General features: G+C 34.3%; 1 protein-coding gene across 5 annotated transcripts in view; it reads left to right on the top strand.

The window, feature by feature from the left end:
• The window catches only part of LOC106661321 (tyrosine-protein kinase Abl), a 140,824-nt gene that overhangs the window by 65,105 nt on the left and 56,028 nt on the right, over positions 1-19,691 (top strand). For 3 of the 5 annotated variants that reach the window (XM_014384644.2, XM_014384632.2, XM_014384625.2), the window contains exon 1: positions 1,892-2,174. The exons of the other annotated variants lie outside the window; for them this stretch is intronic. In XM_014384644.2, the coding sequence (XP_014240130.1) occupies positions 1,907-2,174 (268 nt within the window). In that variant the 5' untranslated portion in view covers positions 1,892-1,906. Of the gene's footprint in view, positions 1-1,891; positions 2,175-19,691 lie in introns of those variants that run through there. 5 annotated transcript variants of the gene reach the window in all.

Genomic DNA, 19,691 nt, shown 5'->3' with positions numbered 1-19,691 from the left:
ATGTAATGCCTTAATTTCATTATGTAAGTTATGGACAATGCCAGGTACCATAAAACTCCTGAGGTTAAAGGGTTGTGAAATCATTTTCTCATACGATTCTGCCACCCTACTCGCCAACTCTAAACCCCGCAGAATCCGCGTTCTCCAAGTTACAGATGCTAGGACCCTGTTAGCTGATGCCAAAGGAACTCACAACTTGAGAGAAATAATAATGCCAAAATTATCATTTTTCAAATATTTTTGTTTTTTGATCAAATTATTTTACTTTTTTCATTTAAATAAACTTTCCCATACAATGGAAACTTTCTTACATTCCAAAACCCCCATAAAAATTTAAGCTCCGCATCATCTTATCGTCCTGTTAGTTTGTTACCCGTTCCTTCGAAATTATTCGAAAAATTAATTTACAAAAGAATAATCTCTATTGCTACTTCAAACAACATCTCACCAGACCGTCAATTTGGTCCGAACCCATCATTCCACTTCTCATCAACTTCACGGAGTTATTAAATTAAATAAATTCACTCGATTTCGTGGTCTGATCAATAAATATCTTTCAATTAATTAAGGCTTTCAGTTGAGATAAAACAAACAAAAGTTTAACAACAAGTATAGTATTTAGTGAGTAATAATAAATGATTTTTTGGAGATCGTGAGATGCGGTCTTGTGTGATGTTGGTTTAGAAAAAAATTTCTTTATTGTGCCAACGTTTCGATCTTTATTTAGATCATCTTCAGAATCTGGGACAAATAAATAATTTTTTAATAATTATTATTTATTTTGTCCTTTTTGTCCATGTCTTTTATGGGTGGTAATAATCTATTCACCCGTGTATATATTTGTAAAGTAAATTGTTTGTTCCATTCTTCTTTTTTATGATATTTAATAATCTTTCTGTCAGGCCATTAACGTCCAAAAACCTTATGGACTTTTTTGGATTTATATTGTTTTCCACGGTCTTGGTACTATTGTCATCGGTTGCTTCATTATAAAATCGGAATTTTTCTGTATTTATGATTATATTAATTAATTTTGTTGGAAAATTATGTTTTTGTAAGGTTCTTTTTATATTTTATAATTTTTGTGTGAAATGAATAGTCGCTAACTTTCAAGCATCTTCTTACATTATTTCTGACTACGTTACATTTTTGCTTGTATGGGTGCGATGAAAGTAATTAAGTACTATTCCGCTTGTATTCGGCTTTTTATGTAGATTTATGCTGAAACTGTGGTTGTCGGCTCGTGTAATAAACAAATACAAGAACGCTATACTTTTAGGAGTTTCTATTTCTGTGGTAAATTTTATTTTTTTATGTTCTTTAATCTAAACTTCCAACATTACATTATAGTTTTTCTTCTATATGCATACCAGGGTGTCATCTACGTATTTTTTAGGAATATTATTCTTAAATTTTCTGATATCATAACCTTGTTTTTCGGTGATATATATTTCTGCTACAACAGAAGATAAGCTACTTCACATTAAATGGTTTATACATATTTTGTTATTAAATGTGAAATATGAATTTTTTTGACATAGGTCTAAGATTTCTCAAAATATTTCTTTTTTATATTTGTAAAATGTTTTAATGTATACCATTTTTTTTTTTAATTATATCTATTATTCCCATTAATTATTCTTTTCATCTAAGGATTTTGGTTGAGATGAAAAATTGGTTGAGATAAAAAGTTGTAGATAAAAATGAATGAAGTGAATAAAAGTATTTATTTTCTCCCCTGATTATAACATATAGAATTGATTGAAAAAATTATTAATTTGACTGAAAGATGCTATGATATATTCTCGTCCTTGTCAAAGCACCTTTTCCGTGGTACGTCCTGTTCCAGAAGAGGGGGTCCCGCGGGTAGTGGGAGCGGTCCAAACGATGCCCGTATCGGGAGGGGATGCGGCCGTACCCGTACGGTTTCCACTTTTCCAGTCGTGAGCGTACCTCCGTCCCTGGTACTCTTCTGCCGGAGTTCATCCGCTTTAAGAGGCCCTTTCTCCTCCTCTCAACGGCTGGAGCAGATGTGGCCCATGTGTTTTGTTCTTCTATATTTATATATCGTTGCATCCGCCGAGGAGACAACATGATGTGCGCCAGGGGACTGAGGAAGAAGAAGAAGTGCTCTGTCGACTCTGGCTCTGGAAACTGCTACACAAAGCACTCAGGTGAGAAAGGTATCCGCGACCTACTATAGAAAAAAGGTTTTCGACAGTCGCAGAAATACGTCATTAAGCAATTTGCGAAACAAGATACGACAAAACAATTAAAGCTAAAATTTCTGTTTTTCCTGTTAGCGTTCTATCTCGATATACTGCCGCCCAGGAAAAAAAAGATTTTCATGCGATGTGTACTATACGTAAGTAGGTTAGATTGTTTAAAAATAAATACGTACGATGATATTGACGCCAGATTGCTAATTCTCTTTATTTCTTTCATGGGTTCAAATCCCATCCGTGACATTGACCTTTTTATCTCAAATTTCGTCTCTATAAAATCTAATATTAAAAAAAAATAAGACAAAACCGATAAAACCATTAATCAATTCTTTTTATTGCCCACGAAGAATATGGAATCCCCATATAAATTGTAATTCTTGAAAATTGTCAGGTATATTTTTAATCAAAAGACCAGTATTTAAGCAGCTATTTGTTCCACGCGCGCATGAATTATAAGACATTGTCTAAGGAAAAAGTAAATAATTAAAAAAAACTAAGTTATAATTATAATCCATATCGTCCTACTGATAATTGTTTCACAGCTAGAATTTAGGAGGAAAAGTTAGGACTGTCTGATTTAACCCCGATATTTTTTAAATAAATTTAAAACGCACATCCAGACATTCTACGTTGTTCTGTAAAAACGACCAGTTTTCAGAACCGCTAGTCTAAAACGCATCCCACTTGATAACCCATTAAATTATCATAATTATAGTGTAACTTGAGACATTAAAACTCAATGAGATAGACTTTTAAATAAGTATTTCAACTTAAAACGCCATGTAGTATTTTCTGTACTAAAGTTTCCTGAAAAATATTTATCGGATATGAAGAAAACTTGTTGCTTGTCGGTCTTACAGTTCGATCATTACTGACGTCCCAGGTCCGCCTATTTCCGCTTGTACTTTACACGGTGTTCATTCACGACAGGATAACCGGATCTAGAGATAACCACTTGGTCAATCCAGCTCACTGCAAGAATGTTTAGCTTATATTCTATACAAACCACTTATGCAGTTAGTTTTGTTAACGATCTTACATTTCTTTGGAAATGGAGCTTAAACGAAAGTATTTAACATGGTCTTTCAGTTTCCTTCCCATTTTGGCATTATCAGACGAGTTCTGGCCTTTTAACAGATCAAACAGCGACTTTTTTAATACTTAAATGGCCTCAAAACTAATTAGAATCATCTCATATGTTTTTGATAAATTAGGTGTATAGTACCACTGATGATGTGTTTTGTATGAGTGAGTGTATTTATTAGAGTGAATGGAGAGGGCTAATGGTGGAATAGCATCCCTATCGCCCCTCGAGCTGTGAACGTGACTTGAGTAGATGGCGGAATATTTATTAAAGTACCCCATCGACCCCAGTTAGATTAGTTTGTTATTGCATGCAGGTTGATGGAGGAATATTGGGCACTCCATCTACTAAATAGAATGAATGAAAAAAGGTGTGAATGTATTTATTTGTGTGAGTGCGGATGAAATGACCAAGCGATCGGATGCTCCTATATAAAAAAAACTGGTAATGAAAAAGAAAGAATACTAGAGAGAAGCCATAAAAAAGGTATTTTAACGTTTACACAAAGGTTAAGTAATTTTCCGCGTTATTTGAACTTTTTGATGTTAATGCTCAGCGATAACATCAAATTGCTTGCTCATGTAAGAGTGGAATCAGGTTTTCTTATGTTCATTTGCATCGCCTAGTAATCATAGGCTTGACTGTTACAAATGAGCGAAACGGTTCGACTCCGAGTCGGGAATTTTTGTTTAAAGCCGTTCTTTATCTTAAACTCATATGAATCGACAATAAACCTTAGTTATTTTTATTTGTTATTGCATCCAGTACCTGTCGCCGGTCGCGTGAGAATTTACCCAATCCAGTTCGTCCAGTCTTTTGTGCCTTCGTTATCCGTCCGAGCCCATTAGCCTTTTCCGCTAACTAATAGAAAATAATCACCGTCACATTTCTCTCCGGGTGGCACTCTCCACTGTTAGATCGGTCGTATCCTACTTAGCCTTTTGAATCTAATTGTATTCTTCCATTCTCCCATCGCATCGAAGATCCCGGTCTGTTCGTTCGCTTATCATCAGTTTATTTTTTTTATCGGTTGGGAACCGTTTGAGAACAAACGGATTTTTAGTTTTGATTTTCTCACGATTAAACCACGCTTCAGTTTACAGTTCAGAGGACAGTCTCAATCCAAAAAAAGTGATGTTTGGATCAAGAGTCCTTTCTACATGTTTACGCCCCAGAAAAGATTTATATCGGTATTTTCTGCCAACTTAATCCATTTTCTAATCAATTTATTTTCGCTACAAATTAACTATTTCTTTAAAACATCAAAAAATCCAGGAAGTGGCATGAAATGTAAGAACACAAGTAAAACAAAAGTACAATTCCAGCATTTAACAAACAAACAAAAAAATAATAATAATCGAGCCCTTACAAGACCATATTTAAATTAATTGCAATTAAAAATTATATAAAATTAAATACAAAAACATTCTTCTTCTTTTGACTATTTTTTAATAAAAATAATTAGGTTCTTAAAAACCACGATTTCTCACGATTTTGTAATTATAAGATGATTCCTTTATTTTTAAAATTAATTTTATTTAATAATAATAATAATGTGGGAAGTTTAGCCGGCCCTCTGCTCTTTATATAGTATAAGTATAAATATTTTTACAATAGTATTAATAATTATTCCAGTAATTTTTATAATACGCAACAAAATTACAATATTGTAATGTTCTTCTTCAAACCGTAGTTTGAAAATCAAATTTAATAGTTCAACCTTCACCCTCAATATTACTTTAAGTAGATCTAGTATCTGTATAGTAACTGTTTGCAATTGAGTATATACAGGGTGTGTCAAATTCTATAGTCCACTCATTTAATTTGAAAACGATTGACTTTAGCAAAAAATGGTCTTATATAAACTCCAAGTTAATTTTGGCAAGGAATCGCGTGGTGGTAACAGATTTAACATAACTTTCTCATCTAGCTCCGAACCGACACTAACTTTGTTATTTTAAATCAGGATCCCATGTTTTTATTGTACAGTACGATTCTAGAGCTTATGTATGGTGATTAGTAGTGAGTGGAAATACTTTGATTGAATATAAAAAAAGGTTTATTTGCATTGTATAAATTCACTTTTTTCCACATCCTACATGTTTTTGTTAAATTTAAACAACGATTGTAAATCACAGACCCTGAAGATGATCTCAGTAAAGATCGAAACGTTGGCACGATAAAGAAAATGTTTTTCTGAAATCTATATCACAACCGCATCTCACTATTTCTGAATAATCTAGAGCTTATTTTGATAGGACCAATTCTGAGTTATGCCCGACTGAAGAGCACGAGGGGAGTGAGCTTTTTGTAACAAGATGGCCCTCCCCGTTAATTTCGAAAACGATTAATTTTAGCAAAAAATGGTCTTATACAAACCCAAGTTAATTTTGGCTAGGAATCGCATGGTGGTCACAGATTTAACGTAACTTTCTCATCTAGCTCTGAAACAACACTAAGTTTGTTATTTTAAATCAGGATTCCAAATTTTTATTGTACAGATCGATTCTAGAGCTTACTCGATTCTAGAGCTTACTTTATGGCACTTTTACTGAAAGGAAAATTTTGATAGGATCGACCATTTCTGAGTTAAGCCCGGTTTTATTTTATTTTGAAAGCAAAAGATATATTCTCATTTCTTGTTGAGGTATTATCTCCCATTTTGTTTTCTTATCTAATTGAAAATATTTATTCAAAGAACATTTTTTTTACTAAAGTTAATCGTTTTAAAAATAAACATGGAGAGCTTCTTGCTGTTAAAAAAGGCATACCCCCTTCACGCGTCGGGTATAGCACAGAAATGGTCGATCCTTGGTCGATCCTATCAAAATTTTATTTTCAGTAAAAGTGACTTAAAATAAGCTCTAGATGTTAAACCTGTTACCGCCACGCGATTCCTAGCCGAAATTAACTGGGGTTTTGTATAAAACTATTTTTTGCTAAGTTAATCGTTTCTCAATTAAATGGGTGGGCGATAGAAGTTGATACACCCTGTATATATACATCACCTCAAATATAGAAGTCGGATCTCCTCCAGAGTACTCGTTATTCCTCGGGGCGGAGTCGAACCAATTCCATTCTCGCTAATAACATACTTAACCCTCTAGACGTCACACTGTCCAGAGTACTCGATATTCCTCGGGGTGGGGTTAAACAACCCTTTCCTTTCACGCTAACAAATTACCATAAACACAACACAAACACTACACATATATAAAAATCCCTACAGCCCTGAGGCACCGGAACAGCGAACTGTACCCACCGCCTTGCCCCAAGACTACGCACAGCTCTGACTATATTCCAAAATATTGCCTACGTATTCTTCTACAATTAAAAATATCTTCGTACGTTATTCTATCCTTGCATAACGGACACCTACGCGGTAGCTTCCGCCCAGAAAGTGCCGTGAGTTGTTCTTGTATGACCTATGCGCAGTCTTGTATTTTTCCTTTTCGATCCTTTTTCCGAGACCATGTTCTGGTGTCTTTCTTAATCTGCCACAGTTTAGCAGTTATTTCTATTTTACGAGCCCAGCGGTTTACCCATTCTACTTTAATCTCTTTTAATAGTTTCAAATTCGCTGAGCGTCCTGGTGGGCTCTCCGGCGGCTTCTTTGGCCGCCCTGTCTGCCAAATATATCGAAATTTTATATAATTTTAAATTTTAAGTATACTTAATTATCATATGTCTTGTATGAGCCTAATTATATTCTATTTAGGACAAATTCTCAAATTAAAATAATAAGAATTTGTTTTTATATGTCATTTTATGTAATGTTGAATTTTAATTGTCATTGAATGACTGATGAACGAAAGGCCCAGTGGTCTTCAGTCCTCTTTTGTCCGTTAAAAAGCACATTCGGTCACATTTTAATATTTGTTTTGTATACATACTCCATAAGAGCTCGTGAAAAGATAAAATCGAGTATTAAATAAAATACAAAAAACGGCGTGTAAATGATTCACTGTAATATTGCGTGCGCTAAGATGAGGTAGGCAGACAATCGGTCGTGAAACCACTCAGCTAGAAACTATTTTGACAAAATAATAACAAAGCAGAAAAGAACGGAAACTTTCTAACTGCTATTTTTGCCGGCTCTGGGTCCAACTTCAGCTCTTAAAAATTACTTTCTCTCCCGTTAGTAAAGTTGAGTTTGTTATGTTCACAAAGCACCCAAGAACATATAAATATTTCAGAAATAAGTTGACATCTCGTAAGATCTAAAAGAAGGCAAGTGAAAGCGGTCAAGTGGTTTGTTGTGTGATTCAAACGTTTATTTATAAAACGAGGGTAAAATCGTTTTGCACAAGTTTTTTTGCCCTATTTTCCTTTATTGTACTTTCCGAACGAATGTACTAAGCTTACTTTGGTTCCGTTGTCGGAGTGAGATGTAATACCCGTCCATAAAAGCACTAAGCGGTTCCATCTCGCATGAATAAATGATTTTCATGGTAACGACGGCGTAACTCAATGCTCGAATCGCAATTTTTTCTTGTCGAACATGCGGTTGATCAGTCCTGATATGAATCGGTGTATGTTCGCCTTTCGTCCTTTGAAGTATTTCGGTCATTCGTCATTAACTACAATTGTTTAGCTTTTATTGCTACGTCAGATGTAGAAAGTTTTATATTATTTTAAAAAATCTCCCCTGAGAAATAAAAGTGAAGATTCGTGAAATTATAGCTTTTCCTGTCACATTAACCCTTCTTCCTATCAAAATAACCCGTTTCCACGTCAATGTAACCATTTTAACTTAAAATTAACTCTTTATTTAAAATTAACCTTTCTTTAAAGTATTAATTGATCTTAGTAGATGGTATGTTCTGAAATATATCTTAACTGAAAATATTTATATATTTATTTTATACAATTTTTTATTTTACTTGTAATACATTTTTATGTAATCTTCTAAGAGCCTATTTTTTTAATGCACGAATTTTACTTAATGTACTTAAATTGCTTACCACCTCCTTAGTTTTTGCTGTTTCAAAGAAAGGATTTATTTGAAATTAAAGAAGGTTAATTTGAAGCTAATTAGATAGTAAAAAGGATTAATTTGAGGCTTAAAAACATTTGAAATTAAGAAAGGTTAATTTGAAGCTTAAAAAAATAAGTCAAAGGTTAATTTGAAATTGAAAAGAGCTAATTTGACGGGGAAAAGTTATTAAGTGGTGTTAGGGCCCATTGTACGACGGCCGATTGTCGGTTCAAAATTCTTCAAACTGCAAAACTCGGAAGACAAAAGGTTCAAATTCAGCATATTTTTCCCCCACCGGCAAATTATCAGGATATGTTAAAGGCGTAATTAGTCCGACGTACGCATGCAGCAACCGGTCGCCGGCATACCTGACGAGTTTCCGTTCCGCCGAATTAGTGCTGTTGCTGACGTGCCAACGCAGTCTGAGCATGCACATTCCTTTAGGGGGTAATTTAATTACACAACACTCCTGAACCTGGATTCTTTTAATATATTAACATCAAAATAGAAAGTATTAGACGAACTCTTTTACGAACGTCTTGCGGTTTGTCTAGACATCCGATGGCAATCAGAAAGCGATCAAGCGAAGAACAACCTTCGGTAATGGGTTAAAGGTGATGATCAACAAGTAGCCAGACAGGCTAGAAACAAAGGACGCCAGGCGTACTGAAAGGGTTATTTGTCCTTCGAAACTGGGCTAAACTTTGATTATATAAATACCTACAATGTAACAATCCAAGTGATCTCTACCATCTATCTACATTACCTGTAGGATCTAACGAGACCTGACGATGACAAAAAGTGATAATAATGAGAATAAGTAACATAAAACAAAACAGACATAGATATATTGAATTAAAATATAGATTTTACAGACAAAATTGATTTTCCCCCTCGGATCACTAGCGTCTTCCTTTCTTCCTCTACGACTAAAAGACATATTTGTGGAAGTGACCTTTCTTTATTTCCAAGCGTCGAAAAGTACTTAGGGTACTTTAGCACTTTAGGGTTCCTCCTTAGCCTACTTCTTTAGGCGACCACATCGCCTTTCAGAAGAGGCAGTACCGTTTCCGGGCCAAAGCTTTGCAGTTGCAAAGGACATGCACCGATGTCTTTGGTCCTTCCTGACAGAATCGGCAGGTTTCTGACTCAGTTTTTCCCATTTTTTAGGCGATAATTAAATGAACAATGTCACTTATATAGGCCTATGGTTTTTTCCTCAATTCTTGACAAAATATGATTCGTGTTGATGATCACTTCACATATTATTTTCTTTTACTGTTATTAAAATAAATATTATTAGTTTTCACCGGGGAGAACCCCTGTAAAATTGTATACTTAATTACGAGAAAATACAGTATTTGCAATTAAAAATTTGTTTCGACGTTCGATGATTTTTTTAAATTTTTTTTATTTTAACCAGTTCAATGGCTTGCAGACCCTCTTGTCCAGACATGTGTTGATTCTTATGTTGATTTTAATTCGCTAAGGTACTCTACAATTCATTTAAGACGCGTTTTTACCATTCAACGTTTATTGATCAACTAAAGTTGAACGAAATCTATTATGAGAACCTTTGGTCCAATTCATTGATCAACTGAGCTAGTGGAGTTAAGAGGGAACACGCCTTAAGTGAAGCATCATACAAAAGTACATAATTTAGTCTGCGACTAGGTTTAGAAGGGAAAACATCCAGGTTGCTCATAGGTCACACCAGGATCACAGGGCATCTAACGGTGGTGAGACCGCGTCTGTATCCGTTGTGTAGCAAATCGTCGCTATAGAACACAAGAATTAAATTTTTTGGAAGTCAAAATTTGATCTATTTTTATTGAAATGTGTGAACAGAAACTGATATATGGTCACGCTTTCAAATCTTTTGCACCACTTAAGTAGAATAGTGAGTACACTTCTTTAGAATGTAATGTTTTGAAGACAATTAATTGTGTTCTATTACATCCATTTAAATTTGGTCTTAAAATTTCACTATGACAAAGGTCGACCTTTGCACCAACTCGGTTTAAACCCAGTTCAGCACTGAACCGAGTTCAGCTCAAAAATTGGCTTTTTTAAAATTTGTCTTGATCCTAGTTTAATCGATTATCCTGGTTTAACGTGACGTTCCTTAGGGCCTGTTTCACCAACTCGGTTTAAACTCAGTTCAGCACTGAATCGAGTTCAGCTCAAAAATTAGCTTTTTTTTATTTTTTAATTTGTCTTGATCCTAGTTTAAACGATTATCTAGGTTTAACGTGACGTTCCTTAGGTCCTATTACATCAACTCGGTTAAACTCAGTTCGGCACTGAACCGAGTTCATCTCAAAAATTGGCGTTTTTGCGATTTTTCTTGAACCGAATTCACACGATGACCCTGGTTTATCTTTGAGCGGCTGTCGAGCATGGGTTAAACCTAGTTCAGAGTTGGACGACGTTTCGTAATATTATAACCAGTATGATCAGTTAAAGGCGTGTTCTCGCTAATCAACTGTTAATGTTTTTGTTCACACGATTCAACTTTTGAGAGCTTTTTTGTGCACTGCTTCCTGCTGTGAACTTAGTTCAAATTTTGAACGACGTTCCAGTGAACCCGGGCTTTAAAGGTGACGGGTGCAACCCTTTGTCAACAGCGCTGAAGTTTATAAGTATGATTTTTGAAGGGGTATTCCAGGATTCTTTTCGTTCACCCCGTATATGTACTTTGGTCGTGGTCTTGGATGATTGCGTATCTCTTTTTCAAGCATAATGAATCAAACGCCTAAGCAATGTTACAACGAACAGTTTTAGATGGGAAAAAAGGAAAAGGACCAAGGCGGGTAACATGTGTCCGGGCGGATTATTATACCCGGTTGGACCATTAAGAACCCAGGAATGTCGGTTCGGTTCCTTTGCGCCTCCATCCTCTCTTCGTTTATTCCTTTACATGAAAATGTTCCCTTTCCGGTCTCGTTACTGGGTCGAAACGGACTGGGAATTGTTTGCTTTGCCGACGTGACTCATGGCGAACATTACATCACCAAACCGGCTTTGTCCGCGCCGACCGGCAGGTCATCCGAGAACATGCAGATAAAAATGGCACAATTCCATAACGGGCTGACTGGACGAAACCTTGCCCTGTGCAAGATTAAAAATTGCCGAAGTCGGTTGAAAATGTTGATCTTTATTTTTTCGTTTTTGACTTCTCTGTACATAAACACTAGTTACGCTTCCGATTTCACGTTTGTCGCTCGAGCTCGCCCTGTTTATTTTCCAAAGTCCACTCTAAACCCTGGACATATTGTTTTAACTGTTCCGCCTTTTGTTTAACGACTGTGGATTGACAAGGCCGTAAAAGTACCCATCGCGATAATGATGGATCAACCAACCATCTAACCTCCGTGTTAAAAATAGCCTGATCAATATTGATCTATAGCTGATTCCATCAACTTAACCCTTTTTAATTTTAAATGAACTCCTTTTCGAACCAAATTAATGCTTTCAAATTAAAATTAACATTTTTTAAATTAACCTTTTTATTTAAAATTAAACTTCTTTAACTTCAAATCAATCTTTTCTTTAAAGCATGTAAAAACTCAACTTACCGTATGAAACAAGCTAACTAAGTAACAAAAAATAAAATTTCCTGTATATTTAATTTTATTATTATTTATAATTTTATTCACACCGTTATTAATTAAATCGCTTTATAATTTCAAATTAACGTTTTTTAAGCCTTATTATTTATTATAATTTTTTATACACATAAAATGATTTGGCTCTTCGAAGAGTGTAAAAATTAATCAAATCTAAAATTAACTTATTCTTTTATTATTCTTAAATTCTTCTTCTTCTTTTAATTTTATTTTTATAAAATAATTGGGCCCTTAAAAACTATTTGAAAATAACTACAGTAAATTATAAAAATTAAATATAAACATAAATTATTTTCCTTTCGATTTGCACCAAATTAATGCTTTGAAATTAAACTTAACCTTTTTTTAATGCAAATTATCCTTTTTATTTAAAATTAAGCCTATTTAACTTCAAATTAATCCTTTCTTTAAACCATGTAAAAACTTATCGTATGAAATAAGCATAACTAAAAGCAAAATTCCTGTATATTTAATTTTTTTATTATAATTTTTTATACATATAAAATAATTTGGCTCATAGAATACCATATAAAAATTAATCAAGTCTTAAATTATTAATTCAGTTAAAAATTATAAAAATTGAATATATACGTAAATTATTATTCTTTCAATTTGAACCAAATTAATGCTTACAATTTAAAATTAATCTTTTTTTACGCAAATTATCCTTTTATTTAAAATTAATCCTCTTTAAATTCAAATTAATGCTTTCTTTAAAACATATAACTTATCGTATGAAATAAGCATAACTAAAAGCAAAATTCCTGTATATTTAAATTTTTTATACTATTTTTTATTATATTTTTTTATACGGCAGAACAATTTTTTTATACCCTCCATGCCGTAATTTTACTTTAAATTATATATTATGTAATGTTTATAACTTCTTTTTTTGCAAAAAAGTATTATAATTTTTTATACATATAAAGTAATTTGGCTCTTAGACCCTATAAAAATTAATCAAGTCTAAAATTAAAAATAATAATTCTTTTATTTTTTTTTAAATAAAATAATTGGGCCTTTAAAAACTATTTGAAAATAACTTCAGTTAAAAATTATAAAAATGGAATATATACGTAAATTATTATAATTTCAATTTGAGATTTTGAAATGCAGTCTCAGGGCATGTTTTCATACCTTCTTTCTGTCAAATTCCCCCTTTATAATTGCAAATTAACAGTTTTTTAACATCATATTAACCCTTTTAACTTTAAAATTAACCCTTTCTTTGCAGTATTAGAACAACTTGAAAGATTTAAAACCTATATATAGAGATTAGAGATATTTAGCTTATTTATATCTTTTCATTTCTTCTGCTTTGTTGGTGTTTTTTTAGACAGAGGTTTTTACATGATTTACTCAAAAATAATGCTGGGGGTCATTTAATTTCGATATCACATGTATTAATCCGAATATATCCATTGTTTTGTGACAGTTTTGATAGGCACGTGTAAAGATCATAAGCTTTCCAATGACCAACACCACAGGATTGCCAATTTAAGAATTTAAGTGTTCTCATTTTATTTTTTTATAAATCCTGACCTACCTAGGAAGAGAACGGTTTCCTTTGGTATGTAATTAAAAAAAGAGTGGCCACAGTCTTTTTATCTAATGCCTTCAACCGTCAAATAGTGTAAACACGTTGCCGGCGGTTATTTATAGCGGGTCCGTTGAGCAACACAGAAAGCAGCATATGGTTCCGCCGCCTTTGTCTTGTACACCAGCTGAACGGAAAAAGTCGGGAGCACTACAAATTGAGAAGTTTACGAGGAAAGGATAGGGGAAAGGGATGAGAAAGACCCTCCTACGCCTATTTACGGCCCCCGGGGCCTGGTCTCGGAAAGATGCTCAACCCTTCCGCCCTTCGAGGGTTTAATAATACAGTTTCTTTTCCGAAATTTGGATGACGGCCCCCTCAGGGCGGAACTGGACCATTTCCTTCCGTTACTTATTATTATCTTCTTTATTGACAATATCACATTATTTATTGTTTAGGAGAGCGAGAAATCTTTAATAAAATACGATATCTTTACAAACTAAAAAAATAAAATCAATTGATATTTTCACCATAATCTTAAAAAACCTAGTGTACGTTATAAATTAATAGAAAGCATAAAATTAGGCACCAATAAAAAAAAGTGCCAACGCCCAACAAACATTTTGAAAAACAAAAGGTCTTAGAAGGATCGATTCTTCGATACCGGAACTTGCTCCTTCACACTCTGAACAAAGCCAAAGTTATAAACTAGGTCACAAAATTCAGTTCTAACCGTACTCTGTAAAAACATGTATACTTAATTTTTCCACCACCTCTCAGACTATACATTCACGCTAATAAATAATATTCTCGGACCCCTAATGGAAATAGTTTCTATATTCCATCGAACCTCCAAAAATCGAAACAAAGGACTCAAAACTGCCTTTCTCAACACAACTACAAGCTCACTATAAGGAGCAAGTATTGAAACCTATAGCCTGAAAATTAGTTGAGATTCATCGAGCAACCTTTCTCTACATGCCGGACACTTGCTTTTGGGCCAAAGCCCGCACGAGACGAACTTGTTAGGGTGTTCGAGTACTCAATATTCCTCCGGTACTATTTACACATATAATATAACTAATTTAATTGAGAGTCGATGGGGTACTCAATATTCCATCATCGGCCTTCTCACACCAAACGGTCCCGTTAATAAATACATTCACTCTCAATATACACTCAAGGAGTTTTATAGTATATTAGTACTAGATACAATAAAACAACCATAATTCGAGACAGGGGACCCAAATGGTCGCTGTCATGTTCCATTTTCATATCAGGAGGCATTCTTTCTAGACCATCCCTTCAATTAGTGAAACAACGAGTAACCTTTCTCTTCATGCCAGCCCCTAAGCAGGATTTGGTGCTAAAGTATTCGTGTTTAATTTTTGCATGGCCTATTTTTAATCGGTTTAGATTTATCCCCCTTGGCGATACATACAAGCTTCTCTGCTGATGTAAGATTGCTTCTTGAGATCTGTAGTTTGGTCATTTGTGATTGATTTTGGTACTACTAATCGCTTTTTTGGCCGAGAGATTGTAATATGGAGGGTGGGTTTTGATTGCAATATGAGGGCTATCAGGATATAAGCAGGGTGAGACAAGACACACCATAAATGAATATGGTGAACAAAACTGTTATATTAACGAATTTCCTACCTAAATCGTCAATAATGCATGTTAGGGAGGATAGGGATAGGGGATAAAAGAGGCGGCCACAAGGCCTTCTGCACCTCGACCTGAGTGGGTCTATTGTGCTTCCCTGTTTTTTTTATAACTCACTGGCCAGCTTCAGGTTGCTAATCAACCTCCATAGTCTTGCCAGCGGCTCGTTAGTGTAGGATCTTGCGTGTGGTTTTTCCTGTCTTAGTTGCAAGAACCTGCACCTATAAATACCTTCGTAGAAACATAAAATGTGTTCTGCGGTCTCCCCCTTCCTGTTATAATAATAATTGGCAGTATCTGCACTGTGTTTCTTCTGTCTATACCCCTATCCGGTGCATGTGCTTTCTTAAGTGGTAGTGCCTTGTCAGGAGGCCAACCGCGTGTATCATGCCTGTGGTATTGTTCCACCAGGTTTTGGACTCATTAAGGATCCATTTTAAGATTATCTTCTTTCGTGGCAGGATGCTAAGCCTTCAGGGTTCAGGACCTGCAGACCCCCATCTTTGGACAACATTTCAACCTTTCCGTTGCCTCTATGCCCCGAGTCCCCAGGGACCCATGCCAGAGTATTAGTGTCACTGACTTCCTTCAGGGCCTCCGTGCAGTCCAAACGCTCTTGCCTTCACCTCGGAGGTTGAGGCTAGGGCCTTTAGTGCTGCCTGACTGTCAGAGAAGATGGCTATCTTCCGGGAATGTATTCTTAGCTTTTGTATTTCTTAGGCGCAGTTTTCAGTCGCCGTGATTTCAGACTGGAAAAGAGTAGCATATTTACCTAGTTTTACCGTCACTTCATCCCGAAGATTCCAGCTTCCGTGCCTTGTCGGTTTTGGGAGCCGTCAGCGTACCAGTAGAAATTTGCCTTTAGCCGTGTTCCGTTGGCCTATTCTTTTTTTAAATCCGGACTTACTACAGAAGATGGCAAACAGACAAATCGCGTTTGATAGGCCAAAACAGCGAGGTTATGCAACATTCGTCCGAAAAGTCGAAATTTCAAATTAATCATTATTATTGATCTTTAGAAGCAAATAAAAGCACAGAAAATTATGTCTGATTGTGATAAAATTATATTTCCTTGATTTCTTTTTTATTTTCTAAAAGTTAACGTTTTCTACGTTTCTATATTTAATTGGGTCAAATGTGCAGATCTTTTTTGTGCGTCCAACCGAATTTTATGATGCTTTAACATGTTTCCTTTTAGTTAGACATTCGCAATAAAAAAACTTTTTCATGGTGATAAATGTTTACAACTTGATCTTTTGATATTGATTAAAAGCTCATTTTTTACGGAATTTAACACTTTTAACATATTTTTGTAAAAAAAAAAAAAAAAAAAAACACTAAAAATGCTTCAGAGAATCGTTTTTAGTCGTGATTGTAAATTTTTAACGTTTTCTCCGGCGGAATTCGGTTCTAGGGCGTTGATAACTTATCTCATCAATCTTGTTGCCAGATTCCGTTTACTTACGATCTGCCCACGGTTCAAATCCAGGGCTCCTTTCTTTTTTACAGTCCTGGGAACAAATGTCAACGACCAGCCGACCTTCCGAGGAGAAAGTGCCTCTGATTCAGTCGGATTCTGCACGCCTCCTGCATCCCAATGGACATGGAGGATCAACGACCATGTAAATAAATTGAGCTCGATCGTAAATTCATGACCAGTGTTTACGATCCAGATAAAACACGCTAAGTATCGCCGGTGCGATGTGACTTTTAATTGACACTTGTGGAATTATGGATAGTGTGGAGTTCGGCTCCTGGACAGGCACGTGTAAATCAGTTGCAGGTTTTCGAGTTGACGTTCGTGGTCAACTTCAAACAGAATAATTCCGCGGTGTTCGGTTTAAACGGTTACAAGCCAATTTTTGGTCGTTCTTTATTTACAGGAAAAGAGTTACAAGTTGGCCACCGTGGCACATGATTTTGGAAATTGGTCCGGTATCCTAAGTTACAGTTAAAAATTGACATGTACCACTATACCCGAACACTTCTGGATTGACGATTGCCAAATAAAACGAAGGAGAAAAGGCGTCATCGGGAACGTTTTTCCACAGTAAACAAAAGCTAAAATTAGGGTGCGAAACCGTCCAGTTGATTAGTCCAGTTCCCATACCGAGAAACATCTCTGTTTGCGATCTTAATTCCACAATGTTAAAATAATTGGGCTCTTAAAAACCCCAATTTGTCACATTTCTCAAATTACATTAGGTATTCTTTATTTTTCGCAATTTTTAATTGTAATTATAATTAATTTTCACATTGTTTTTAAGAGCTCAATTATTTTATATTCAAAATAACTCACATTAATTCAAGAATCATTTGTTTTTATATTTAATTTTTAATATTAATTAATTTATATATTGTAGTAAATTAAAATTTTAAATGTTACGGAGAGGATCGACCAGTTTTTTCAATGTTGAAGAGGATCAGGTTTATGGTCTTGAATGAAGTTACAAATTTATGATTTGTTTTGCAATTGTGCATGAATTGTTTTGCATAAATTTGTAACTTCATTCAAGACCATAAATCTGATCCTCTTCAACATTAAAATTTTAAATTTTAAAAAATGCTTAATTTTGTTCATTTTATTTATTGAAACTGGTCTTATTAGCCCAACTATTAATTTTACAATCACATATATAGAATAAATAAATGTTTACATTATTATAAACCCATTGGTACAATAAGATTTAAATTTTAATATTCACTCATTTTAACTACACTAGTTCATATGGCTTCTAACGGTGTTTCGGTTATGTAGGACTTTGGTCACTTCCACATTCTAGTGCTGGCTGAGACGAGACAGATGTTTAGCGGCAAACCTTTGTATTTCCGCCGTGACCTCAGGGATCTTAAGATCCCTACGTAATTCTTTATTCCTTACGTTCCGAGGTGCATTGTCCGTGTTACGTAAGATTTTATTTTGGAGTGTTTGTATGATTTTGATATTACTGTGTTTCGTACAACTAGATTAACACCATATGTCCACATAGGCTTTAGCTTGTTTGTATAATACTACTTTATTATGAATAGCAAGGTTGGAGCCACGCCCTATCAACCAGTATAGCTGTCTATACCTTAAACCTATTTATGTCCTTTTTTTCTTTCACGTCTACTTTACTCAGCTTGGCGTTTAAGGTCATTCCCAGATATTTAGCTGTATAGTTGAAATTTGAAATTTGTGAAATTCGAAGGCATCGGCGAAACGTCGAAATGTAGTGGACGGCCGAGGGAGCAAGTCGAAGTAAGACTTTGCATCATCACCGTGGTAGCTGTATAGTTGTATGGTATAATAGTTCAAATATGCAGGAGTTATACTGTATATGGTTAATTTGGACTTAAAAAGGGTTAATTAAAGTTTAAAAAAAAAGGTTAATTTGAAGGGGAAAAATATAAGCAATTAATTTGGGGCGAAAATGGATAATTAAAAGGTAAAAACCTTATTACCTTTTAATTATCCATATTATAATTCATTACAATTAATTTTCGTATATTGTTATATATGTGGATGATATTCATATTTTATCTATAAAAAAAATTCTCATAAAATACAAAGCCAAAAATACATAAATTTTGTTTTGTTATTTGAATAGAAACGATAAATGGTGTGTTGTTCAATCTTAACAAAAAGTCCCTACTTACGGTTAGTAGTACTTGGTGGTAGTAGCAAAAACGAAAAAAAAAAAATGAAATAAAGTAACTGCGAGTAAGGACTATCTTTTTAAAACGATTTTGCTGTTTGGTTATGATATTTTAGTTGTCTATTTTATTGAATATAAAATAATAGTGCTCTTAAAAACCACAATTTCTTATATTAAAAAAAGAATCCTTTATTTTTTATATTTTAATTTTTAATGGTAATAATTTTTATGTTGTTTTCTAAGATTCCAATTTTTTCTATAAAAAATATAATATACAGAAATTTTACTATACATATTATTTCCCATGCTTATATTTCATACCATATGCTAAATTGTTTTAATGCTTTAAAGAAATAGTTTATTTGGAATTAAGAAATGTTAATTTGAAATTAAAAAAGGCTAATTTGAAGATAAAAAGGTTAATTTGAAATTGAAAAGAGTAAATTTGATGTTAAAAAAATAATTTGACGTTGGTTTGAAGTAGTAAAAAAGGTAATTTGACAGATAAAAGTTATAAATATCTCATGAGACGCCCTATAGCAGTTAACCAGAAGTGCTACGTCCTCAGCAAAGAGCAGGCTTATGGGGGTGAACAGTTTTAACCAATTCAGCATCAAACACTTTTCTGTTTTCAAAGAAATGAACGGAAACAAAATGTGGAAAGACAAAAAATCGTGATCGTATTCATCGTTGACTTCATCAATTTCAGTCGCGTTTCTATTCCTTTTTTTTCAGCGCGTTAAGTCTGTTACTTTTAGTGTTTAAGGCATTTTCACACGGCTTTCTAAGATTTTTAGATTCCACCTTTCTGCACTGATTCCTAAGCTCAGGGAGATTTGTAGTGGGACAAGTTAAGTTTCGCCTGGGAACACTGCTTTCTCTCTCCCTACAAATCGAAACACGGAAACGCGATTTGATCCTATCGATCCTCCGAT

Source organism: Cimex lectularius, unplaced genomic scaffold, assembly GCF_000648675.2.
Source record: "Cimex lectularius strain Harlan isolate CLEC.00 unplaced genomic scaffold, Clec_2.1 scaffold23, whole genome shotgun sequence".
NCBI lineage: Eukaryota > Metazoa > Arthropoda > Insecta > Hemiptera > Cimicidae > Cimex > Cimex lectularius.
This window is presented reverse-complemented; position numbering and strand designations above follow the sequence as displayed.